The sequence below is a fragment of the Sardina pilchardus genome, chromosome 10 (assembly GCF_963854185.1).
Source record: "Sardina pilchardus chromosome 10, fSarPil1.1, whole genome shotgun sequence".
In the NCBI taxonomy this organism is placed as follows: Eukaryota; Metazoa; Chordata; class Actinopteri; order Clupeiformes; family Clupeidae; genus Sardina; species Sardina pilchardus.
Genome location: NC_085003.1, coordinates 21365194 through 21391752, shown reverse-complemented (window position 1 = coordinate 21391752; position 26559 = coordinate 21365194). Strand labels below are relative to the sequence as shown.

General features: G+C 43.5%; 3 protein-coding genes across 5 annotated transcripts in view; 2 read left to right on the top strand and 1 right to left on the bottom strand.

Moving 5' to 3' along the window:
* The window catches only part of si:dkey-234i14.2 (RNA-binding Raly-like protein), a 41089-nt gene extending 27276 nt beyond the window's left edge, over window positions 1-13813 (bottom strand). For 2 of the 3 annotated variants that reach the window (XM_062546978.1, XM_062546980.1), the window contains exons 1-2: window positions 6543-6754; window positions 1967-2042 (exon numbers count right to left, since the gene is read on the bottom strand). In XM_062546978.1, coding sequence (XP_062402962.1) covers window positions 1967-2042; window positions 6543-6579 — 113 coding nt within the window. In that variant the 5' untranslated portion in view covers window positions 6580-6754. Of the gene's footprint in view, window positions 1-1966; window positions 2043-6542; window positions 6755-13176; window positions 13275-13774 lie in introns of those variants that run through there. The other variant, XM_062546979.1, reaches the window with a different exon arrangement.
* A 1428-nt stretch (window positions 13814-15241) lies between these two features.
* On the top strand, window positions 15242-16125 carry LOC134093429 (fibulin-7-like; the record flags this gene model as incomplete). Its single annotated transcript, XM_062546481.1, has 3 exons — window positions 15242-15329; window positions 15635-15805; window positions 15908-16125. Coding segments are annotated over 3 exons (477 nt in total), but the record flags the coding sequence as incomplete, so codon positions are not given.
* A 198-nt stretch (window positions 16126-16323) lies between these two features.
* On the top strand, window positions 16324-18778 carry LOC134093756 (fibulin-7-like). Its single transcript, XM_062546981.1, has 3 exons — window positions 16324-16431; window positions 17020-17155; window positions 18099-18778. Exons 1-3 carry the CDS (start codon window positions 16344-16346, stop codon window positions 18457-18459), a joined length of 585 nt encoding a protein of 194 aa, XP_062402965.1. The 5' UTR covers window positions 16324-16343; the 3' UTR covers window positions 18460-18778.
* Window positions 18779-26559: the final 7781 nt, after the last annotated feature.

Here is a 26559-nt window from a genome sequence, read left to right as displayed (position 1 = left end):
GTAGGCAACCCACACAGAGTGGGTGAAGAGGTGACTCTCTCTCTCTATCTCCCTCCCTCTCTCCAAACTCCCCGCTCTGTAGCACACTACCATGTTAGCATCTTTAGGTGTTTCAGGTGCAATTTCACAGTGACCTTGTGCCAAAAATAAATGACAGGTGTGTTGATTACGCAATCCCAAGCAAGTCCAGCGTATTCTTTCTAAAAGCTACAGAAAAAAGACAGAACATGTTGTCTTGTATGTTCAGCGCTGGAACCTTTCATTCCCCCCGTTTCTTCAGTGGGTTTCAGTAATGCATTTCACCTTTCCACATGTTTCATAAGTGCTTTTCCAATGAACTGAACTGAGAAGGAGAGATGAAGAGAGCGAGACCGTGGAGAGAGAGAGAGAGAGAGAGAGTCTTTTTCATGAGCAGTAGATGGTGCAGAATCAGGACCAGTGCTGTCAGCATCAGAGGTATTAATGGTACACACAGTCACAACAGACAATTGAGAATACTAAAGGAACATGAATAAAACATGCCCATAAATAAAATATGAACATAAATTAATTTGTCTCACCATTTCATCCCCTTTGTTTATTACAAACATGTCTCCTGTCTATGAACGTGCCTTCACAGTAATAAAGAGGGGACTCCGCATCTGAAATGGGATTCTGTGCACAACTGAGCCATTTTGCGATGTTGTTACGCCAGGGAGCTGCGGAGTGTTTAGTGGCACACGTTGTAGCAGGAGAGTGCTGTTAGCATGTCATTAGGTGGCACTAAGACATTAAGCTTGCTCTTTCATGTCAAGCGCGTACTGTACAGCGGTATGCATAGTCTCAGTAGGTGGGCTCTCTGGGACACTAACCCTCCAGCAGCCTCTGGCTGCAGCACTTAAGCTGGAGCTCGCGAGTCAGTGCTTAGGTGATATCAATATGTTGCAAGGCTACACAGGTACAGTATCCTACAGTCTGCAGATATTAGAGACACCCCCCCCCCCCACGCCCCCAAAGAATAAAAACAGCAGGGACCAGCATTTAATGGTTTGTTGATATCTTCTTTGGTAATGCTAATTTGTCCTATAAGACTATGTTAAGCTATGCCCTGTGTTAGAAAGAGTGTTGTGTTCTGTGCATGTTAAACAGGCCCTACAGATGCTGGTGACACTAAACACAACCGACCAGGTTACGCTCTATTCTGAGTCTGCAAAATTCAGTTTTGCAAAACTTAGACCACAATGGCCTAGTTAGATAAAGCATTTTTTTTTTTTTTAGCATAAAACAACATAAAACCAACATTGCCCAGTGAAATAAGCATGGATCAGCAAAAGGCTAATTCTAGTGCTGGTGGTTTTTGTTTCTCTATGTTGCGGCATGGTATGTGGTAGCACAGTCTCTCTCCCCGTGTCTGGGCTGTGCGGGTGGGAGGCGAGACGTCTCATTGACATTACGGAAACTAATCTCCCGCTCCTAACACACACAGTTCCCGCCTCACCACTTTACAGGGAAGTAATGTTCCAAAGTAGTGGCAATGCAGAGAAAGCAATGAAAGAATAAGTCAAGGGCTAGGAGATAGCATTTTGTCTGTGTGTGTGTGTGTGTGTCTTGGTGTGTGTGTCTTGGTGTGTGTGTGTGAGCGCCGACAGGAAAAATGACGGCGGCTCACAATCCCATCATGCAAAAACACAAGCGCAGCAGCTAACAGAACATCGCCTTGATTCCGGCACTCTGTCACAGAGATTGGTGGACTGTTAGAAAAGTGTATCAAAAAGATGTGGCACGGCATTCATAACATCTCAGGAAATAAACTGGCTCTGGCAGGGAGGAGAAGACAAAGTGAGCTGCCTGGAATGGAGCTTTATGCAAATGACGAGAGCGCAGAATGCCTCGTGCGCTGTGGTTGCGTGGCTTGCAGAGATAAGTGTAAGTATTCGGGAAGCGGTTACCATGGGGATGCAGGTGTAGTGGAGGAGAGGAGGCTTACCTGTACAATTCGCTGCTGGACCGCTTGCTTCCTGCCCGGGGTCGACTGGACCTGCTCTCACCTGTCATGCTTATGTCTGCAACAAACGAATGCAGCGGTCAAAACAGAACAGTCTAGGCCTGCTGATCGTTGAGAATCCTGTTTGGGTATGTGTGTGTGTGTGTGTGTGTGTGTGTGTGTGTGTGTGTCTATACAAGTAGTGTCTGTGTGGAGGTAGGCTAGCAACTGTGTGAGAAAAGATAGGAAGGCATGCACGAACTTTAAGAGAGACCTAAAGGGGATAGACAAATGATGAGGAAGACAGACAATCAATGTTGGTGAAAAATGAGCGAGGGAAGAGACATTGATGGAGAAAGACGGAGCGAGAGAAACAGAAAAAAGAGGGGTAGCGGAGGAAGAGGGACACAGCAGGTCCTGATAAATGAAGGCCTTTGGAGCCTAATTGCACTCCATCTGCCAGTGTGAAATTAATTGCCTCTGACTCCCAAGTTTAATTCCTTCCCCCCCTTTGGTACCTGCTAGTCATGACAGAATGCCCATCTAACCCCCCCCCCCCTTTCGTCGCCCCCCCAAAACCCTTAGTTCTCTCTCAATCGCTTTCTCTTTCCCACCCCCAATCTTCATCTCTACCCACCATCTTCACAAAGCTCCGCCGACATTCTCCAAGTCTCCATTCGCTGGCTTCTGTTTCCACCTCTCTCATTCATGTGGCTTCCTCTCGCGTGCCTCGCTATGTGTTTCACCTGTCTGGGCGGCCGTCTTTTCTAGCGAGCGAACAACAGATAGCGTTGGAGAGAGCGGGCGCATACAGATGAAGGTTCGAGCGCCGCTGCCTTAAACCAGTCTGGGGAGGCAGCGCTGAGTAGCCCTTTGAGGTGTTGTCTGACAGAGCTCAGGTGGGTCCCCTGGCTGATGGGAACAAAAGTGGAAATCTGCACGCTGGGCCCCTGGCTGTCTGCTCTCCAGTATTAGCATTCATCGGGCTCCTGTGAAGCTGCAGCCAGGTAATGTCTCTGGCTCAAAGGGAAATTTACCTGCCTCGTGCTGTTTTACCTGTCGCCTTGCTCGTGCTTCACTTACCGACTCCGACTGGCTCTGACTCACTGACGCTTTTTAGAGAGGGAAAGCAACTGAAAGCAATAAAATACATCCTCACACAGTCACTCGGCGAGCACTTCTAAAAGAGTTGTGTGTTTTCAGTGTCGCCTCCAATCGCCCTTGACTTTTTTCGGGAACGCAGTTATACATATTTAAGGAATTTGACAACGCACATACTGCTTTTCATTGTTTGCCGCTGCTGTGCGCTCGGTTAAATTGAATCACACAGGCTGTCAGATATTGTGTCAGCAGCTGCTTGGCCCAGGCGCTGGCTTATATTGCAGAGTGGTGAGCATGAAAAGACATGGCCCCTGCAGACAGGAGCCGGAGCTGGCATGGCCTTGATGGCGTCCTGCTCGGCTCGGTGGAGGACCATGAGAGAGAGAGCTGGAGGAAATGGCAGCTGGGTAACTGGCAGAAATAAATTGAGTCATGGGATCGGAGCAGCGGCTGAAATCTGCCAAGTGCCAGGGTACAAGTACTGTTATTTTCCAAAAAAAAGAAAAGAAAAAAGGAAAAAGGCAAAGAATCTGGTTTCAGCTGCCTGACAAACTCTAGTCTAAAGGTGAGCTAATTGGGGGTTATTAAATGAAGAGAGCATCCACAATCGTGCTCTTCTATTTTAAGAGCCGAGCAAAGTTAGACATCTCCAGGTACACTGGAGGATTTAATATATAAACACATAAGAACATTATTTCTGAAAAGCTGTGGGTTTCTCCATATTTTTCCATCGCTCCGTGCCATGTTTCTGGCTCAGTGGCTCTTGGCTCAACCTCACAAGACCACAACTCTCCTGGAGAGGCCCCACTTCTGACGCCCACTGGCTCACGTCCAAGCAAACACAACTGACTCGAGCACTCAGAGCTCGGCAGATCATCTGCCCAGTCACATATCTGAGGTGCATTGTTAAAGCTGCATAAGGCAGGCTGTCCGCACCCTCTTGGATCCGCGAGACACTCAAACCCAGTCTCTCCGAACGGGAGGGTGGAGGAGGGAGAGGGGGAGTTTTTGGCAATGGCGAGCGGTAACTCTAGCCTCTTTGCGCTGGAGAGGGGCAAGGCAGCGCGGGGCTTAGGCCGTGCAATTTCCTGTTGAATCCGAGCGGCAGATCTGCAGGCTCGCTCAGCTCCTCCCTCCTCAGCCCCACTCCGGGACCCGCCGGCAGACAGCTAGTGTTCCAAGTCTTCTCACCGTGCCCAGTGAATATCAATATCAGATACCGAGCGCATGGGGGGGGGGGGGGGGGGGGGGTGGATCGTTGCTGCATGCAGACCTGAAGGATGCCTTGGTTAACAGCAGTGGAGTGGGAGAGAGCTTCGGTGGTAGCCCAACACATCTGAGGCACCTATTGACTGGCGGCGTGGCCGTATCGACGGGGCGGCTCCGGTGCTAATTCGGCGCGGACGAGTGCGCTGGAAGGGGGATGAGCCAATTCATTTGCTTTTGTTTTCGGATTGATTCGACGCGGCTCGGCGATTCCTGTGCTCTCAGCAAACCGTCTCGGGAGTCAGTCAGCTTTCATAAACCGTAATGGCCGTCAAAGCGAGTCTGGAGGCGCCTCGCGCCGCAGCGCTGTCACTGTCCATCAGGGCCACGCTTACGTTACGCATCCCTCTCTGCCTGGCCTTGTCCAGCTGGAGGGCCTCACTGGCTTTACGCGCCCCTCTCTGCACTCAGGAGCAGCCGCGGTGCCGAGAGGTCAGAGGGAGTTGATTAAAAGCATGTACGGCGCACCAACATCTCGGCAAAGCTCCACTCCGAGGCCAGAGAGACCTCACATGCAGCACTTGAAACATGCAGGAAAAGATGCTTTTTCGAGAGGTGGTGGAGGCCAACGGTGTCCCTGGTGACAAATAAACTGACATTGACATGTGAAGCTTTTAGCAGGAAAGGTTAACTATTCCGTGTGGAGGTTGAGCAACATTGGATATGTGTGGGATTTGTCACAAGTTGTCACCTACAGGCCTGTCTACCGTGCACACCTCCAAAGTGCTATCACAACATCAGCACCTCATTTGACAGTTTCTCCAGCATGAGTGAAGGTGAGCAGATATGCATGCTTAAAGTCACCTATCTGGCCAGGACCCATATTTAGTCTATCGGCAGTAAACATTTCTTTACATGTCTACTTTTTGAAACCCTCTGCTTCTGGAATATTCCAGGAACAAAAGATGAAACGGTTGCGTGAGCACACACACACACACTCCATCTGGATGCACCTCTTGAGCCAGTATTTCTTGCTCAGCACACACTGCACTTGTGTTCCACTCAGGTCCCGGGGCGTCTCTGGTGCCAGCCATTTGGAAAATATTTTGTGTACGAGAAAAAGACCAAGAGTGCTTCACCCAAAACCCCACCACCACCCCTACCCCTACCCCTACTGCCATCCCTGCTCTGAAGTGCTGTAGCAGTGCTCTCAAGAGCGACTGGGGCTTTGGGGTTTGGGGAGAGGAGGAGGTGGTGTGTGTGTGGGGGGGGGGGGGGGGGGGGGGCTGAGTTGAGAGCTGGCAATCTGTGATCCATGCTCATGCTCAAGCTCAGGCTGGAGAGAAAGTGCAGCACACCTGTCCTCTGCAGATGTCAGTGGGGAAGAGAAAGCCCTGGAGGCTTGCGCTCTCTCAGGAAGCTAATCGAACACGACGCCAATGGCCGCTTTGGAATGGCCTTGGTATTGTTACAGTTCTTTTTTTTTTTTAAACAAAACCATTTTAGTCAAAAGGAGGTCCTTTAAAACAGACACGATTTAAGTGCATGCTCAGACTCTCAGTCTGAGTCCGAGCCGGGAAGGGCTGTTGCGGGAAACTGGAGCACAGAATGTAATTGCTGCCTGTTACGGCCGAAGCTGTCAGGTCCACTCTATGCAGAGGTCCCGCAGCCCAGCTGGAGCAAGGGCACAAGGGAAGGGCCAGTGGCCATGGCCGGCGGCCAGATGGAAATCCCATTGTGATGGATACAAGCAGGCAGGGTGATTACTGCACTTTATTTATCCGCCTCTGCCTGCTACTCACATGTAGGCAAAAAGGTATAGTGTAGTTCCCTGGTAACCACAAGCATACTATTCTAATGCACAGATAGATAGACACATATATATCAGAAGAACTTCAAAATATGAATAGTCACATATTTCCACCATTTTCTCATTTTTAAGAGGTGCTGTTAGTTTAAAGTGACGAAAGTGCTTTGTGCTGTTTCTAGTCTTTGTCTCCTCACTTTTATAAATGAGTCACATTTTCAGGCAATTTCGAACCACTTGTGAAGTAATAGCTTGGTCATCTCCAACTAACCTCCTCGACAGTGATTACAATTAGACACATTGTAAGCGTATCTACGGTCTTCCCTGAACCTATTCCACATGAACAAACAAAACAGGTTTAGTATGCAAAGGCTAGAAAACTAGACACAGTGAGGGGAGTGGGAGAAACGGATGGAAAGAGAGAGGGGGGTGAAAGAAAAGAGAGGAGAGTCTGGCTATACTTACGTTTCACACTGTAATGCTCGCTCCTGAAGAGGGTCATACCAGTCGAAAAGCTGGAAACTCACCAAGAGGCTGCCGCCGACCGCAAAAAATCCTTCCCTTCTGGACCTTCCTTCAACTCGCACGGAAAGAGAGGGAAGAGTGAGAGACGGAGAGACACGGAGGAAGAGAGAGAAAGAGAGGACAGAGAAGAGAGAGGTGACTGCTAACAACTGAATCAATGCTTGTGCTCCAAGAACTGTGCTGGCAGGCTGTACCATCTCTCCCACCACTGCACAGAGAGAGGGGGGGATGAGACATTGGGCCATCCCACTTTCGCTCTGCCAGGAAGGGGAGAGGGGAGAAACCGGTTGAGATGGAGCAGGTTCATGCCAGTTCCTCATAATTAAATCAGTCCAGTCTGATTGTAAGATATGCCTACCAGGCTATCTCTGGCCCATGTGGACTAATTTCTTGAGGCCATTCCAATCTCTTCTATAGAACAGACTTCACTTCACAATAATCTTCACTATTTTTATCTCACAGGCACACATTTACACATTCACTCTCTCTCTCACACACACACACACACACACACACACACACAGAGTGAGAAAGAGAGAAAGAGGGAGACCAAACTTACTTCTCCCAAGCCAGTGTAGTAGAAATGCAAACACTCCAGGCTTGTCATTTGTGCTCAAGACATATACACTCTCTCTCTCTCTCTCCTCCATATACACACACACACACACACCTCCAACTGGCAGTAAAACCAGCCTCCGTGGATGGCAAAGTTAATGAGAGTGGGCATCAGTGCCATTTTAATGAGAAAACCACTGGAATGATTACATTTAATCCAAAGCTGTCCTTTCCAATTAGGCCCTAATGTTCTTCAGACACGCACAGACTTATTGTCTATCTCCGCTTCTCTCCCCAACCTCCCCAACTTCACCAGCCCTGTGATGGCTTCAGATTAGGGGGAACCTTTGTTGCAAATGAGGCATTTTGACACTGCCTGCCTGTTCAGTGCGGCTCCATGGCTGACTCCTTTCGTCAGCCAGGCTGGATAAAAGCGCTTCCGAGAGCCAGAGGAGCTCTCGCAAACTGCCCACTGCTGCAGCCCACTCGCATCCGCCCGCCTCGCGAGCGCTAAAATAAGCGTAGTGCGGGGTGTGAAATACCATTTAAGAAACCGCTGATTGAATTAGCATATTCCTTAATGAACCATGACACACCGCTGTCATCTCTGATTAGAGCGCCGGCAAAGGCAACATCCCGATATGAGACCTGACAAGTGTTTAAACCCCGGCATCGACGGAAGGCATTTTTTCCTCTCCAGCCGAGCCTCCGGCAGAATCAAAGCGGAGCAAAGTGTTGCCCAAATGGAGGCTTCCTGCAACAGCGAGGCAACAACATGCTAATAAGGGTCAGTGCGCCACTGTGCGGAATCCCATTAGACGGGCCTGATGGACCAGGGGCTCGCCGTAAATGGCAGAGTGGTCACCTGGCGGTGATCGCGCCTCAATTAGTGGTCAAGCACAAGCCACAGGCATAACCTATAATATATCGTATACAGCTCTCCAGGGGCGTAGCCAGAGGGGTGGCTCCGGGTGGCACAGGCCACCCTTGAGATTCAATTGGCCACCCCAGGTGCCACCCCAAAATCCTAGTCTACTATTCGCCATTAACAGTCAAAGGCGAGAAATTTCTTGATGCACTTGCAGCACACTAGTTTGAAATATCAGGGTTCAGAAATATAAGCAATCTAGCAAACATGCTTGCAGTTATAGGCTACATGGCTTATTGTTTTTAGCATGTGAGTTTACAATAGGCCTACAGGCTACTGCTTGCGCTAACACAAGAACATACAGTATATTTACCTATCGCATCTGCCAGTGCCCATCTTATTACACACACAGAACCCAGTATTGCAATTGTAGAATCACGTTATGTAGGCAGATTTTTATATCTGCCTATTCTACCTACTCAGCCGACACTGTTGTTTTGTTATGTTGTATTGTAAATAATCTCCTACCCTAATGTAATATTGATATTGTGGAAAGTTTATAGCTTAGGCCAGTGTTTCTTAACTGGTGGAACCCAAAAGTGGGTTGTGGTACTGATCTGAGTGATGGGTCGCGGAGCTTGTGGCTAAAAAGAAATTAAAAATGTAAATTAAAAATGCTACCTGATCAGATCTATCATTGGCCCGTTATTTTGATCAAATTTATTCATAGCCTATGTCAGTCATTGCCATGGCATGGACATAGACAATGTTTATGTGACATGTCATGTTAGATATAATGTTAGGGAGCTAATTGTATAAAAGTATGCAGTAAGATAGAATGTGATAAATTGAGGACAGAATAAGACAGTGTAGGGTGCACATGAGAGCATAAAACCATCCAAACTAAAGTGCCACTTGGAAACAACGCACCCCTGACAAAGACAAACCTGACGAGTAGTGCTTTGAGTAATATCAGCAGTTAAAGACTTCACAAATATAATGCCAAACATCTGCATTTTCCAGACAAATAGGCCAGGCACTTTGCGTGTCTTATGTAGGCTACCTCACCATATTCGTTGGCCTGAATGCTAAATATATAGTTGGTCACAACTTTATGAACTTGTGAAATTATGGGTTCCAAAACCAGACCAGTTCAGAACCACTGGCAAAAAAACATTTCACACTTCCACTTTTGCTCAAATGGCCTAATTTCTGAAAGGGTTTTGTTCAGAGCTGAAAATGAGCTGAAAACTGTATTTGACATTTTATCCAATTACAAAGACATTTGATGTGAGAGTATGGTCTTTGTCCTTTTTTGTCCTTCAGTGTATGAGTATGGTGCTTGGTGCATGGTTTTACTCATGCATGTGTGCTAATTTAACAACTTGAGCCTGTTTCTGTTTATCTAGATGCCACCCTTGAATTAACCAGTGCCCCACTAGGGCCACCCTTGTTACAAATCTCTAGAATCGCCACTGCAGCTCTCTGCTGCTGGCCAGAAAACTGCTATGGCCTGGGAGTTGAGTGCAGTAAAAACATTGTTCAGTAAAATAGTGTGAGATAGCCTGAGCAAAGCACATAAAATATCCTTGCTGCGGCTTAAGAGCGCTTGGAGACAGATTTCCCTCTTCTCCGCCGGTGGCCATTCTGGCCTTATGAGCATGAGAGGGAACAAATGAAAAATAAAATGCATGGTGATTCACCAGGATGACATCATTATCCACGAGTGCTGTTTGATGACCACTTTACAAAAGGGCCGTGGGTTGTAATAGATCTCTGAGCTGTGGCGTGATTCTGACAGCACCTCATTGCCTTATAACCAAGCCTTTCTGACCCAGCTCCAAAAGTCCTCTAATTAAATGTCAGAGAGGAAGAGGATGTTCAGAACTGCCAGGGCCTTATTATTACTAGCTCTCTCTCTGTGTGTGTGTGTGTGTGTGTGTGTGTGTGTGTGTGCGCGGTGTGTGCGGTGTGTGCGGTGTGTGCGCGTGTGTGAGCTAGAGTGTATGTGTGTGAGAGTGTGGTGTGTGAGTGTGTGTGTGTGTGTGTGTGTGTGTGTGTGTGTGTGTGTGTGTGTGTGTGTGTGTGTGTGAAATCCAGTTCCTCCCATTAGGATGGGCCAAAGCCTCCCTGTCTATCCCCATGCCCAGTCTCTTGTACTGTCAGAATAGTGGGAACAATCTCTGCAACACAAAGAAGCTCAACAATGTTTAACAGTGTCAAAATAACACTGTTGGAACGGGATTGTTGATGGTCATTAAGATTGTAGAGATGAGCAGCCACTGACCCATTACCAAGGGGATTTGGGCTCAATATCTCTGCCTTCAGCTTGGCTGGACACACAACCGAACGCCACTGGCAGTGTTTGGCGTATGGGCAGCTGTGCTAGGGATAAGATCCCTACCAGGGCAACAGCGACTCCCGCTGCTGTGACCGTCTGAATGTGGCAGGCCTACTGTGGCCTTAAGCGCGTGTTCCAGCTCCCTGGGGAAAGCCACCGCTGTGCGCTGATAAGAAGCAGTAGTAGGTGGCTCCATGTGTCCTGGAGGAGGAGAGTGCTAGCGTACAGCACAGCACAGCACAGCAGCCCTCCAAGGCAGGGGCTGAGCATAACAGCACAGCACAGCACACAGCAGTTCAATACACAAGGAATGGGCACAAACTCAAGAACTAAATTGGGAAAAAGGGGGGGGTGGAGGTTAGAGGGGGAAAAAAAATGTATCCAACATTCGGGGGATTGGGGATGTTTTGCTTGTACATGAAGTTGTGTGTGAAGGTGAGCAGCGGTTGTATTACTGCACATGAGTGTGTACGCACGCACAGGCGCGCAGAAGTCAGAGAGGACTCCCACAGTTCATTACCCAAGCTCAATAAAGGTGTTGGATCCTTAAATAACGAGAGGCCACGCTACCCGCGTTGGCATAATGCGCACGCTTTAATTGGTTCGCAACCTCCTCTCTTCGCCTGAATGGAAAGCCATTTGAAAACATTCATTTTCAGAGTGGGCTGCAATTGTCATCCCTTTTTTTTTTTTTTTACAATAGCCGCCTCCAAGGGAATGACATTACGTGTTGCCAGATTATACCGAGTCCATGTCCAACTCTGCGGCAAAATACTGATTCCATTAGCATAACAATTGTGGCTAATCCTTCTGTCACCGTCCTGCTGCCAGCCACCTTAATTCTGGAGTTTTTGTCCACCCTTATCAGAGGAGCTTGACTGGAGAAGAGGCGTTGGAGGGGAAACTTGTGGCTCTCTGTTCAACCCTAGCTGAGCCCTGCTTAAACCTATCACACACACACACGCACACACACGCGCACACGCACGCACACGCGCGCACACACCCACACATGCGCGCAAGCACACACACACACACACACATACGCACACACACACATACACACAGAAAGACACTCACCCACATACCCATGCATCAGCATGTACACGAAGACAAATGGGTTTCTGTACACACATACGGTAAGATATGATGACTGCAAATATGAGCACTACACAGGCATAAAATAATCTTCTATGGCATTAAAGGGTTACTTATGAGAAAGATGAGAAATCTGCTCATCAACTAAAATATGGTTCATGACACTACTGCTATCCGTATCGAGGAGATTAATGTCATCTAACTATAGGACTTACATAAGATAAAGGTTTACTTAAGACGAGCTGAAAAGAAAAGGCTTTCACATTAGACCCTCAAATCCACCTCCAAAACTAATGCACAGGCACCCATGGCATGGCATGCTCGCAAACACATACGCAGTTGCATGCTCGTCTACTTTTGAACCCATTCCTCTTTGTCTGAGCCTCTATCTGACTTTCATCTTGCACCCCAACACAGTACAATCAATACTCCATTTGCAGGTTAACTGCACAAATGAGGTCATCAGTATATTTCACCCTCGCTCATTTGCTTGTGTGGGGGTATTGAATACTAAGGAGGTCTGCTGGAAGCACTCTGGAGGGAGAAAGGGTTAAACACAATCAACACATTGTTTTCACGGTCGATGCGGGCGTCTAAGCATTAACGAGCTTCAGCGCAGTTGCCCTGTTCTTACATCATTGTTTATGAAGTGAGTGAAACAAAGGCTTTAGAATAACTCTGAGGCACATTGTTAAAAAGTCTCAATAAAACACAAATGTGGCCCATAAATATCTGCCATGGGCTAATTCAGAGCTCTCTAGCTGGCTTCGCGTAAAGATCCCTATCTCAGAGGAGCTACTGAAGTAAAAACAAACTCTGCTGTTAAGAGTTTGGGGAAACTGGGGTGAGAGGGTGTGTGGTTTTTGAATGCCAAAGCAGCAGTTTAGATGCCAAATGTCTTTAAACGATTTGGAATTAAAACTAATATGTGTCCCTGTTGATATAAAAAAAAAAAAATTGGTCAGGAACATTTGTCTGTAAAATGTGTTTGTTTGACTGTCTCTACCCACAGCACCAGAACCAATATACAAATCACCCGTGGCTCTCCAGTCTAACGACTGAAATAATCTGACACGGCTTGAAATGTGAATAAACATAGAGACTAAGACTAATTGAACTCATTTAGTTAGTGCTGAGAAACTGACAGCAGGGCCCATAAATGGAATTCTCTGCACTATGTTGCCACCTTGTGGTTCCTGCTTTTTGTGTTTGGCTGGTAATGCTCATAGACAGTAACAGTACGAACATGAGGTCCTTCCTCAGAAAAAAAAGGAAGACATTATCTTAAATTGGGCATATTCAATGACTATTATTCTAGAACTTGAAAGATCCAGACATGAAAAATGTGGTTGGGGACGTGCTCTCTTAGCCTCAATTGGCACCACTGTATCGGCCATACAGATTTGGGCCTTTATTGTGATGTTTAAGGTCTGTCTGACACAATACTGAATTTCTTTTGGACACACTGCTACCTAACTGAGGAGGAAATAGGAGGGACAGGAGTAGCTATATTCATGGGTTTCATCAGGTCTCTTTCCACAGGTTTATAAATCAAACACCTTGATTACCAATGCAGACTGCATGGTGCTTGATTAATACAGCTGTGGAAAGGGGCCCGATGAAACCCATGAATTGATTTCAAATGACAAGGGTAAATCTTTCTATAGAGGTGACTAGAACTTTCTATAACTAAAAGTTTGCATCTTAGGTCTTACCTCTTAATCCAGTTGTTGAGGCCTACTTGTAGGCCTACTGATGTGTCATAGCGCCTCGCCATAGCAGGTGTTCTCCACATATGACCCTAGGTCAACACCTTGTTAGATCAAATGAGATGTTATGATAACCACTTTAGAAAACTGCGTGTGAGTCATTTAGAAGAAACAGTTTATTTCCTATACAATAGGATAATTACAACGTTTGAGTGAGATGCAGTCATTGCAGCCCACGTGTAGTGGTTGTAAAGTATACAGAAGAATGGGCTTTAACGCCACGAAAGCAGTTTCTCACAAACCATTATAGACCGTCGTGCATTTCTTTTTCTTAGCCTGGAGTGTCAGGGCTCTCCAGTGACTCAAATAGCGCAAGCAATTGCTTTTTCGGTTACGAAAGATTAAAAATATATAATAAAATAAAACAAAACGTGTTATCTCCCTTCAATCTAAGTCCACACGGGATATTCAAGTCCATATCTTCACATTGGCTAGCTAACAAACCATGCAGATCATATGAATAGGCTACAATTTTCAAATTATTTTGCATAATAGCCTCCATATTTTTAAAGAATTAACCATTTGGGTCAGGGCTGGACCTTACCATGGGCACGTCACTGTGGTGCTTTCTTCATATGTGGAGTATTACAGGCCAGCAGTAAGCTACTAGTTCATGTAAGCCACATGCCTATTTTAGGCTAATTGCGTGAAATGCTGCAGTGGTCGCAGCCCAGGACCTCCTCACAGATGTGACTACCATTGCTTGCTTAGCCGCGGAGTTCCTTTTCTGCGCGTAAAAATACCACAACTGGGCGGCCAGCGCTAGGGGAGAGGATCTTGGCATGAGATTGGAAGAAAGGAGCAGAGCTAAGAGGCAGGCCAGTGACCACTGGCGCTCCCTGTGCGATGCTGTCTCTCTTCTCTCACTGCACAGAGAAACGGACGAGTCTGAACTTTAACTATTATAGCCTAAGCTCATTCCAAATTTTATAGGGTAGCCAAAAGTCGTTTTCGGTTACCTTCAAGATTGCTTGTTTCTGAGGGCAACCCTGTTCTCAAGATGAAGGAGTGTGTTGTTTTCATGGTTGCTGTCTGTGTGTGCCAGCTCAGCTTCGTTCAGGTGAGTGTAACGCTATATTTGATCCCCCTTTTTTTCATCTTTGTATTACTACACGCTCTTGAACCAATTCCAGTGCTGAATATGGATGTGTATGATCAATTGTGAGTGGTAAACTGATGAACAAGTGAATGGTATTTACACTTGTTAAAGATGATCGAATGACAGCAGCATTCTCAAGTGTTGACAGTCGCCTCATTATGCCATGTTAGTAAATGCCGTATCTGACTTGGGGGTGATAACCTTAAGCCAGCTAGCACACCACTGAGACCTTAAAAAAAATTGGGTCACAGAATTTCACAGGTTGGTATGTCAACTTAAGAGGCCCTTTAAATAGACCTAACACCTGAGACATGTGCTCTGTTTAAACAGAGCTGAGGCCGAGGTGCCAAGTGTCTTCTGGACTGTTGGTACAGCTTCACCTATCACACACACTAATGAGCGTTTGACACAGGTTCAGGTTCACAGCAGATGGTATTAGTGAAGACTGTGGGTCACAATGGATGGAGACCCTACAAGTGCATGCAGCAGTATTGTTATATCAACATGTTAAGGATGTCTGCATCTGAGATGCATTGATTGATGAGTTGTATTGTATGTTATACACTCTGTGGTGCTGCTAAAAGTCTTTAGTGATATTAAATACTTTTAAGTCTTTCTTTGTATTGGAGTCTCTAGCCTTAGAGTGCTTAGGCCATTCACTGTGAAATTAAGCATCTGGAGACAACTTATTAAAATACCAGTAGTCCCAGACCCAATTACACCCACAGGTTGTGTCTTACAGTAAGTCTATTGAGCGCTGTTGCACTCCATGCTTTAATGGACCCCATCCTAGGAAGCCCAGTGTCTGAGTGACTCTGTCTAATGCAGATGGACTGTCCCTCCAGTCAGGAACTACAGACCGCCCTCCGTCAGGTCCACAAATTGCTCACGGCCCACGAGACCTCGTATATCCAAAGCCTCCGCAACCTGAGGAAGAAACTGAATTTGTTGAAGAACAACACAACTAAATCCAGTGTAAAGAGTGGCAGCAACAGAAATGGTGAGATCCCTGTCAAACATTTGCTCCTCAGGTGTTAGGTTTACTTAGATTCATGCAAAACATTCTTACAACTGTGTGTCTCTGTTTTTAAAATATTAGACAGGCAAAGAGAATATTGTTTGGCAAACAGAATATACAGTAGGCCTATTAACTGGTTTGGTCAGCTATTCTTTTGTAAACTACCAAAATCTGCTTTAAATGTACATTTATGCCCAATGTGTTTCTTAAGCAGACCACTAAAACCTACTCACAAACTGATGCATATGCTTGAAACCTCTCTGTCCATTCTTTGTTGTATTCTGCAGTCACGTGCCCTCTCCCAGAGCCACTGGAGAACGGCCGGAGCTTGGGTGGAGTCCTCGCTGTGGGTCACGAGGTCCACTTCCTGTGCAGTCCTGGATATGAACTGGTGGGCTCCGAGACCAGGGTCTGCCACGAGTCTCTGAGCTGGAGTGGACCGGAGCCTTACTGCAAACGTAAGCGTCATTCCCGTGACAACAATAGCCGTTCTATTACACGCTTGTAAACAAACACAGTCAGGGGTAATTAACAGGGGGGAATATCCTGCCTCTTTGCAGTGGCTGGGCAAGCTGACAGCTCGGTTACCTCGGCAGTGACCCCAGCTCCTGCTCTGTCTCCTGCCCCCCTCCCGGACTTTGTGCGCGCCTCGCGCTGCATCCACCTGCAGGGCTCCACCCACTGCACCTGTGAGATGGGCTACACTCTGACCGGCACGGACAACAGCATCTGCACAGGTGGGACCGAGTCCACGTCCATACTCATCAATGTGAAGTGAGGCGATCCTTTAGGACCCCACTTAACCATCATTCAATCATGTTCATGGATGAAATATGTAGATTCAGTTCATTCAAGATTCCTTGATTGCGTGTTTTTAAGCAGTGGACATTTCTAAATGTTTGTGCATGTGTGTGTGTGTCTGTCTGTCTGTCTGTGTGTGTTTCAGACATCGATGAATGCGAGCTCTATCGCAGGACTCAGTCTGTTCGGCTGTGTATGCACAACTGTGTAAACACAGCAGGAAGTTATCACTGCGTCTGCCCTCCCGGCTACAAACTGGGCCGAGACTACCACAGCTGCCAAGGTCAGAGATTGTTCCTACAGCCAGTGGCTCATCCTCTTATAGGGCTTTATCTACTCTACAGGAGCTTCATTTTGATTAAGTCGCACACCTTCACAAAGTAGTTCTTTCTGTGTCACAAGTTAGACTTAAGTGGACCTGAAAGGGGACTTAATATACAGCCAAAAGTGGCCAGCAGCTGCCCTCTACAAGAACAAAGTTGAACATATTTGAGATGCAGCCAGATGCAGACTGAATGCTAAAGGGAGGCAGTTCTCTGTACTTTCACTGGAACCAGACCTTAATGGGATTTAATAAGTGAAAGGAAAAGGAAATGAAGGCAAGTTCCCTATTATAAAATGCTCTTATTGCGGTACAATGTGTCGTGTACAGCACCTTTTATTAGTTGTTATTTTCTAGCTGCTATAAAACCGTCCTTGGTGGAGAAAGAAATGGCCAGAGGCCTACGTTCAGAAGGCCAGGCAATTTATTCCATTTGGAAGGTGTAATGGTGAAGGAGCAGTTGTGTACAAAAATGTGGTTGTTTATTTTTTTAGCGGAAGACCTTAATTCTTTATGAAAAATATCTTACATCCAACATCCTCATTGCAGATATTGACGAGTGTGAAACAGGACAGCAGAACTGCACCCAGGGCCAGGTGTGTGTGAACACTTACGGGGGATACGAGTGTGTGGCGGCACGGTGCCCCCACTTCAGGAACGCCAGCTACGTCAAGACCTCGCCTCTGTGAGTACTCGTGCGGGTATTCTTCCCCTCTCATCACTGGGTGCTCTCACAAGTCAAGTAGTTGCACAGATACGGTGCGTCCTTGGTCAAATGGATGGAATGTAAGAAGCTAGAAGATTGAATGCGGTCAACACCGTGTGTTGTTGTTGCCGTTTCTGAATGTGAGACTGGATAACTCCAGAAGAGGTTTGTGGCAGACAGAGGATGACTCACTGCTACAAAGCCATCATTCTGTTTTTTGAAGAGTAAAATTGCATGTTTACGGGTAGCCGAGTGAGTGGCTTGTTTGTCATTCAAGCAGGCGTCAGGTTGCAATTTAACCTTTGTGATCTTTTCAGATAGTGTTCTTGTAACTAAACTTACAGAAAAAAACATTGAAATGTTTGACTTGCTGCCTCAGGTTGTGCACCACAGCACTTAAAGGAACACGCCAACGTATTTGCCATCTACATCTACCTCAGAGTTAAATAAGAGAATACCTGCCCGCCTCTTCTTTGTGCACACAATAACCCTGTCTGACTCCATTAGCCTAGCTTAGCACAATTCACTGGAAGTGGATTAGACCACTTTTTCTCAAACTTTTTGGCTCCAAGGACCCCTTGTGGGGAAAAACATTTCCAAGGACCCATAATTGTAACAATTAAGCATATGCCATTTGTTTCCTTTGACGTGGCCTGGTTCAACATCCTTAGTATTCTGGCAGATGTGACACTTGGTCTTTAGTCAACTTTGGATGTAACAATAAATAAGTTAATTTCACAAAAAAATCGTTATGTTCCTTTAAGGAGGTTAATGGTTGCCATATGGGCTAGGGATACTTTCTCTTGGTTGCACTACTAAATTTGAAGAGCTCCACAAAAAAAGTAAATTTGATACATATGCAAGAGGGAAAGTTCTGGAAGTGCCACTTACAGTATAAATGTCTCCTCCCCTCTGTCCCTAGGCGCTGCGAGCGAAACCCCTGCATGATCTGGGACAAGGCCTGCATCCAGGCGCCCAGCTCCGTGTCCTTCCAGTACATGGCGGTGGTGTCCAACATGTCGGCCCCGCGCGTGCTGTTCCGCGTGTCGGCCGCCCGTCTGCTGGGGGACACGCTCCGCTTCGGGCTGCTGGGGAACCGCGGCCGCCGCCACTTCTCCGTGCAGCGCTCGGGCCAGATGACGGGCCAGCTGCTGCTGGTGGCCCCCCCGCAGGGCCCCGCCACGCTCCACGCAGAGGTGGAGATGAGCGAGCTGGAGAAGCGCAAGCTGCTGGGCCGCTACGTCACCAAGGTCACCCTGTTTGTGTCGCCGTACACCTTCTAGAGGGCCGCGGAGAGGAGAGATGGACAGGGAGAACTCCAGGGCCAGTGACCATATAAAGACACAGTGAGTGAGTGGGCAATGCATAGTAGTGTTTGCCCTGTTTCAGGGCTATGATGATGGAATTAATTAACTGTGTGGTTCCAGGAAACATCCCTACCATAGTGACTATATCAGATTTGACTTAATTTTGTGAAATTCAATGAAAGTATTTCTTTAAAGAGACTGTCTGGATCTTACTACTATTTATCTATATTTTTGATAGATACATTAAGAAAGGTTTGAAGCATGATACATTTTTATTTTTATTCGAACCTTTGAAATGCAGTGTAATGTTTTGCCCTTATTTATTACCATCTGTAATCTGCTTTGGTGTTTGGTCATTATGTTACCTTAATCCAGAAGCTGGCATATTTATTGACATATGAAAAACACCCTAAATCAATTAAAGTAATCAGTCTTTTTACTTCTGTGTGTCTCATACTGTACTTTTGGGAGGCAGCTGTTCTATTACATCTCAAAACAAAACCAAAGTGAAATTGTGACAGAATAATGATGGCTTTGTAAGTAGTTCATGCACAAGCAAGATATAAAGAGTAGTTACAGTAGTACTGTATTTGGGTGATATATCTCCAGATTGTTTTTCAAGTGTGTGTAAAGAGTATAGAGGGAGAGCAAAAAAAAAAGAAAAAAAACGAAGGCATGGATACGTATACTCTCAAAAATGTTTCACCTTTGTGGCAAGAAGCCCTGTATCTCACACCCACTGTGTGTGAGAAAGTTTTGCCTCTCAACAGGGATTTTTTCAAACACAGAATAGGTCAAGCAACATCACTGTCAGATGTTTAAATTAACATTAAATTGGCAGGGTTCAAATGAAAGTACATCATCTTAATTTTGTTTCTGGGAATCCTTACTATGTTTGGCTTTCCAAACTGAATGATGAAAATGTCTCGGTCTAGTTCTAAACTAGACTTTGACCTCTGTTTGATTTGTAGCCTATAATATATAGTTATAGAGGGTAGTATGTTATACTATACTGTACTTGTTTTCTTTATGCCTAATCTATTAAAATAATCACTTAGGTGTATTAGTGTAATATTTTATGCTGGCATGCTAAACAATTTCCTAAATTTCCAGACTTGGCAAAATGATTGCGTAAAACAATGGAAAACTTCCAGACCACTTCTCTAAAGGCACATCTAAAGCCTTATAGATCAAATAAATGCCTCTCATACCCAGAGTCCTATAGTATAGACCTCTCCTCTAAAGGCCACTCATACCCAGAGTCCTATAGACCTCTCCTCTTAAGGCCACTCATTCCAACAGTCAAACAGTTAACATCTCTAGATAAACATAACAAACCTGCAACTAGAAATGCAATTCCAAGGAATTACCAGTGCATGAAATGCAAAAATAGATAGATAATGTAGATATGGTTACCAAGGTGTAGCTAGGGTAAATATGGTGGTTGCATAGTTTACAGAGAGTTGATAGTGTGAAGGTAGACAGTTTAAAGCTGAAACATTTTGATTTGCTGATTTCTATTCATGTTAAAATGTTAACTATGGTAACAATGATAACCAGGTTGATTGGTTAACTTAGCTACTGATTTCATGCAGTAATGGTAAAAAGGTTAACTATGCTAACTATGCTCACAGTGTTAACCAGGTTGATTAGCTAACTTAGCTAATGATTTCTAGCAGTTATGCTAAAAATGTTAACTATGCTAGCAATGCTAACTATGGTAACAATGCTAACTTAAACTAACAATGCTAACCAGGTTGATTAGCTAACTTGACTGATGATTTCTAGCAATAATGCTAAAAATGCTAACAATGCTAAAATTGCTAACAATGCTAACCAGGTTGATTAGCTAACTTAGTTAGATGTTTTTTGCAGTTATGCTAAAAATGCTAACTATGCTAACAATGTTAACTATGCTAACCATGCTAACCAGCTAACTTGCTAGTGAGGACTTTTATTTTGAAACATTTGTTGCTAGGGTATCCATGGTGGCCACTATCAGGAAGCAAGAAGTTACTGCAGCATAATCATGTTGGTTGCTATGGAAACGGTCATAAACGCTTAATTTTAATGGTTGGTATGTTGATTGCTAGGTACATGGAGGTTTCGTGTAGTTGACTGGAGGCATAGTTGATAACTGACAGTTGGAATGGTTGAACAGTTAAATAGTTGAGTAGTTACAATGGTTAAATGATTTAATAGTGTATTATTGCAGTGAGGACCTTTATTTTGAAACAGTTGTGGACAGAGGAAGTAGTGAAACAGAATCTGTAGTCTAAATAAGATTGTATGCTTAAAGCCTGAGACAGAAGGTGCCTCTCATATAGCGTTTACGCGTCCTCTCTCGCTCCTCGATCCTCACTGATCTACATAAAGAATGATGGAGCGGCAACAATGGGATAGTCTAGCCCTTCTTCTATCTTTCTTTATGTAGATCATTGAGGATCGAGGAGCGAGGGAGGACATATAAACGCTGCTTGAGAGGCACCCACAGTAAATACTTTGAAAGTCGTATGTAGATAGTCTAATTAATGTTGATAGACAGAATGTTTAATGGATGTTGATAGGCAGATTGTTTAATAGATATTGATTGACAGTTTAATGGGTGGATGAGTGAATGGTCTGAAGAAGATGAATGGATAGAAGGTTGGATGGAATGTGCCTTATATTCTTGTTAAGAGAGACACTGATACAGCTCTCTGAGAGTAGTTGATACAGGTGTAATCAATTTAACTGGCTAGTCTTAAGAGAGAGTGTGCTTAAAGCCTGAGACAGAGTAAATCATTTAAAAGTTGAATGTAGATAGTCTAATTAGAGTGCATGAAAATGCACTCTACTGTTATGCTGTTTATTCTTATTATCGATATTATTATTATTAGAGTGCATGAAAATGCACTCTACTGTTATGCTGTTTATTCTTATTATCGATATTATTAGAGTGCATGCAAATGCACTCTACTGTTATCCGACATCTTCTTATTAGAGTGCATGAAAATGCACTCTACTGTTATCCTGTTTCTTCTTATTATTTTTATTTATCTTCTAACGTTTTTGTGCGTCCAATTCAGCTTCAACCGTTTAACGTAGAAACTTCATTCAAACTGCGCTGCGTAGGTCTTACTTAGGTGACTTCAGCTATGTATTTTTCAACTTTGTAACTTTTATACTTTTTGAACTATTAAATAAAAACTATTAAAATTTCCCCCATAGACTTAACATTGTGATTATGACATCATAATAGGGCAATTAGAATCTTATGCCAGATGGCCAGTCCAGGTGCAGCAGCTCTCTCTCTCTCTCAGGCTTTAAGCATGCAATCTCATTAAGACTACAGATCCTGTTTCAAACTTCCTCTGTCCACAACTGTTTCAAAATAAAAGTCCTCACTGCAATAATACACTATTAAATCATTTAACCATTGAAACTACTAATCTATTTAACTGTTCAACCATTCCCACTGTCAGTTATCATCAGCCATGCCTCCGGTCAACTACATGAAACCTCCATGTACCTAGCAACCAACATAGCAACCATTAAAATTAAGCGTTTATGACCGTTTCCATAGCAACCAACATCATTATACTGCAGTAACTTCTTGTTTCCTGATAGTGGCCACCATGGATACCCTAGCAACAAATGTTTCAAAATAAAAGTCCTCACTAGCAAGTTAGCTAGTTAGCATGGTTAGCATAGTTAACATTGTTAGCATAGTTAGCATTTTTAACATAACTGCTAGAAATGATTAGCTAAGTTAGCTAATCAACCTGGTTAGCATTTTTAGCATAGTTAGCATTGTTAGCATAGTTAGCATTTTTTAGCATAACTGCAAAAAATCATCACCTAAGTTAGCTAATCAACCTCTTTAGCATTGTTAGCAAATGTAGCATTGTTAGCATTTTTAGCATTACTGCTAGAAATCATCGGTTAAGTTAGCTAATCAACCTGGTTAGCATTGTTAGTAAAGTAAGCATTGCTAGCATAATTAGCATTTTTAACATAACTGCTAGAAATCATTAGCTAAGTTAGCTAATCAACATTTTAACATGAATATAAATCATTAGTTAAGTTAGAACTGGAATGTTTCATCTTTAAACTGTCTACCTTCACACTATCAACACTCTGTAAACTATGCAACCACCATGTTTACCCTAGCTACACCTTAGTAACCATATCTACATTATCTATCTATTTTTGCATTTTCATGCACTGGTAATTCCTTGGAATTGCATTTCTAGTTATCGATATTATTCTTCTTCAGACACTTTTTGTGCGTTCAATTCAGCTTCAACCGTTTAACGTAGAAACTTCATTCAAACTGCGCTGCGTAGGTCTTACTTAGGTGACTTCAGCTATATATTTTTCAACTTTGAAAACTTTATCGTTGAATTTATATAAATTTTTTAAAACATTTTTTCTCCCATAGACTTAACATTGGATTATGACATCATAATAGGGCAATTAGAATCTTATGCCAGGTGGCCAGCACCACCTGCAGCAGCTCTCTCTCTCTCAGGCTTTAAGCATACAATCTCTCTGAAGACTACACATATCCTGTTAAACTGTTTCCTCTGTCCACAACTGTTTCAAAATAAAAGTCCTCACTGCAATAATACACTATTAAATCATTTAACCATTGAAACTACTCAACTATTTAACTGTTCAACCATTCCAACTGTCAGTTATCATCAACTATGCCTCCAGTCAACTACATGAAACCTCCATGTACCTAGCAACCAACATAGCAACCATTAAAATTAAGCGTTTATGACCGTTTCCATAGCAACCAACATGATTTTACTACAGTAACTTCTTTATTCCTGATAGTGGCCACCATAGATACCCTATCAACAAATGTTTCAAAATAAAAGTCCTCACTAGCAAGTTAGCTAGTTAGCATGGTTAGCATTGTTAGCATAGTTAGCATTTTTAGCATAACTGCTAGAAATGGTTAGCTAAGTTAGCTAATCAACCTGGTTAGCATTGTTAGCATAGTTAGCATTTTTAGCATAACTGCTAGAAATCATTAGTTCAGTTAGAACTGTAATGTTTAAGCTTTAAACTGTCTACCTTCACACTATCAGCTTTCTTTAAACTATGAAACCACCATGTTTACCCTAGCTACACCTTAGTAACTATATCTACATTATCTACTGTATCTATACATTTTTGCATTTTCATGCACTCGTAATTTCCCTGGAATTACATTCTCTAGTTATTATTCTTCTTCAGACACTTTTTGTGCGTTCAATTCAGCTTCAACCGTTCGACGTAGAAACTTCATTCAAACTGCGCTGCGTAGGTCTTACTTAGGTGACTTCAGCTATGTAATTTTCATCTTCGAAAACTTTATCGTTTATTTTATATGAATTTTTTAAAACATTTTTTCTCCCATAGACTTAACATTGGATTATGACATCACAATGAAGTCGTTAAGCAATTAGAATCTTAAGCCAGGTGTTCAAAGCCACCTGGCAGCAACTCTCTGTCTCAGGCTTTCTGGCTCTCTTAAGCTCTCTCAACTGTTTCCTCTACCCACAACTGTTTCAAAATAAAAGTCCTCATCATTTTTGCATTTTCATGCACTCGTAATTTCCTTGGAATTACATGTCTAGTTCTTCTTCAGACACTTTTTGTGCGTTCAATTCAGCTTCAACCGTTTGACGTAGAAACTTCATTCAAACTGCGCTGCGTAGGTCTTACTTAGGTGACTTCAGCTATGTAATTTTCATCTTCGAAAACTTTATCGTTTATTTTATATGAATTTTTTAAAACATTTTTTCTCCCATAGACTTAACATTGGATTATGACATCACAATGAAGTCGTTAAGCAATTAGAATCTTAAGCCAGGTGTTCAAAGCCACCTGGCAGCAACTCTCTGTCTCAGGCTTTCTGGCTCTCTTAAGCTCTCTCAACTGTTTCCTCTACCCACAACTGTTTCAAAATAAAAGTCCTCATCATTTTTGCATTTTCATGCACTCGTAATTTCCTTGGAATTACATGTCTAGTTAATGTTGATAGACAGAGAGTTTAATGGATGTTGATAGGCAGATTGTTTAATATATGTTGATAGACAGTTTAATGGGTGGATGAGTGAATGGTCTGAAGAAGATGAATGGATAGAAAGTTGGATGGAATGTGCCTTATATTCTTGTAGACTGGAGAGACACAGCTCTCTACTGAGAGTAGTGGATACAGATACAGGTGTAATCAATTTAACTGTCTAGTCTTAAGAGAGCCAGCGTATGTAGCCTGAGAGAGAGAGAGAGCTGCTGCAGGTGGGGCTGGCCACCTGGCATAAGATTCTAATTGCTTAATGATCCGATTGTGATGTCATAGAGGCCAATGTTAAGTCTATGGGGAAATTTGTAATAGTTTTTAATTTATAGTTTAAAAAGTATAAAAGTTACAAAGTTGAAAAATACTTAGCAGCCTTCCCCTATTTAAGACCTACGTTGCGACGTTTGAATGAAGTTTCTAAGTTAAACGGTTCAAGCTGAATAGAAAAAATGAATTTGATCAGCGGAATAATAATAACTAGACATGTAATTCCAAGGAAATTACGAGTGCATGAAAATGCAAAAATGATGAGGACTTTTATTTTGAAACAGTTGTGGTTAGAGGAAACAGTTGAGAGAGCTTAAGAGAGCCAGAAAGCCTGAGACAGAGAGTTGCTGCCAGGTGGCTTTGAACACCTGGCTTAAGATTCTAATTGCTTAACGACTTCATTGTGATGTCATAATCCAATGTTAAGTCTATGGGAGAAAAAATGTTTTAAAAAATTCATATAAAATAAACGATAAAGTTTTCGAAGATGAAAATTACATAGCTGAAGTCACCTAAGTAAGACCTACGCAGCGCAGTTTGAATGAAGTTTCTACGTCGAACGGTTGAAGCTGAATTGAACGCACAAAAAGTGTCTGAAGAAGAATAATAACTAGAGAATGTAATTCCAGGGAAATTACGAGTGCATGAAAATGCAAAAATGTATAGATACAGTAGATAATGTAGATATAGTTACTAAGGTGTAGCTAGGGTAAACATGGTGGTTACATAGTTTAAAGAAAGCTGATAGTGTGAAGGTAGACAGTTTAAAGCTTAAACATTACAGTTCTAACTGAACTAATGATTTCTAGCAGTTATGCTAAAAATGCTAACAATGTTAACTATGCTAACCAGGCTGATTAGCTAACTTAGCTAATCATTTCTAACAGTTATGCTAAAAATGCTAACTATGCTAACTATGCTAACAATTCTAACCAGGTTGATTAGCTAACTTAGCTAACCATTTCTAGCAGTTATGCTAAAAATGCTAACTATGCTAACAATGCTAACCATGCTAACTAGCTAACTTGCTAGTGAGGACTTTTATTTTGAAACATTTGTTGATAGGGTATCTATGGTGGCCACTATCAGGAATAAAGAAGTTACTGTAGTAAAATCATGTTGGTTGCTATGGAAACGGTCATAAACGCTTAATTTTAATGGTTGCTATGTTGGTTGCTAGGTACATGGAGGTTTCATGTAGTTGACTGGAGGCATAGTTGATGATAACTGACAGTTGGAATGGTTGAACAGTTAAATAGTTGAGTAGTTTCAATGGTTAAATGATTTAATAGTGTATTATTGCAGTGAGGACTTTTATTTTGAAACAGTTGTGGACAGAGGAAACAGTTTAACAGGATATGTGTAGTCTTCAGAGAGATTGTATGCTTAAAGCCTGAGAGAGAGAGAGCTGCTGCAGGTGGGGCTGGCCACCTGGCATAAGATTCTAATTGCCCTATTATGATGTCATAATCCAATGTTAAGTCTATGGGAGAAAAAATGTTTTAAAAAATTCATATAAATTCAACGATAAAGTTTTCAAAGTTGAAAAATACAAAGCTGAAGTCACCTAAGTAAGACCTACGCAGCGCAGTTTGAACGAAGTTTCTACGTTAAACGGTTGAAGCTGAATTGGACGCACAAAAACGTTAGAAGAAAAATAAAAATAAAAATAAGAAGATATCGGATAACAGTAGAGTGCATTTTCATGCACTCTAATAATATCGATAATAAGAATAAACAGCATAACAGTA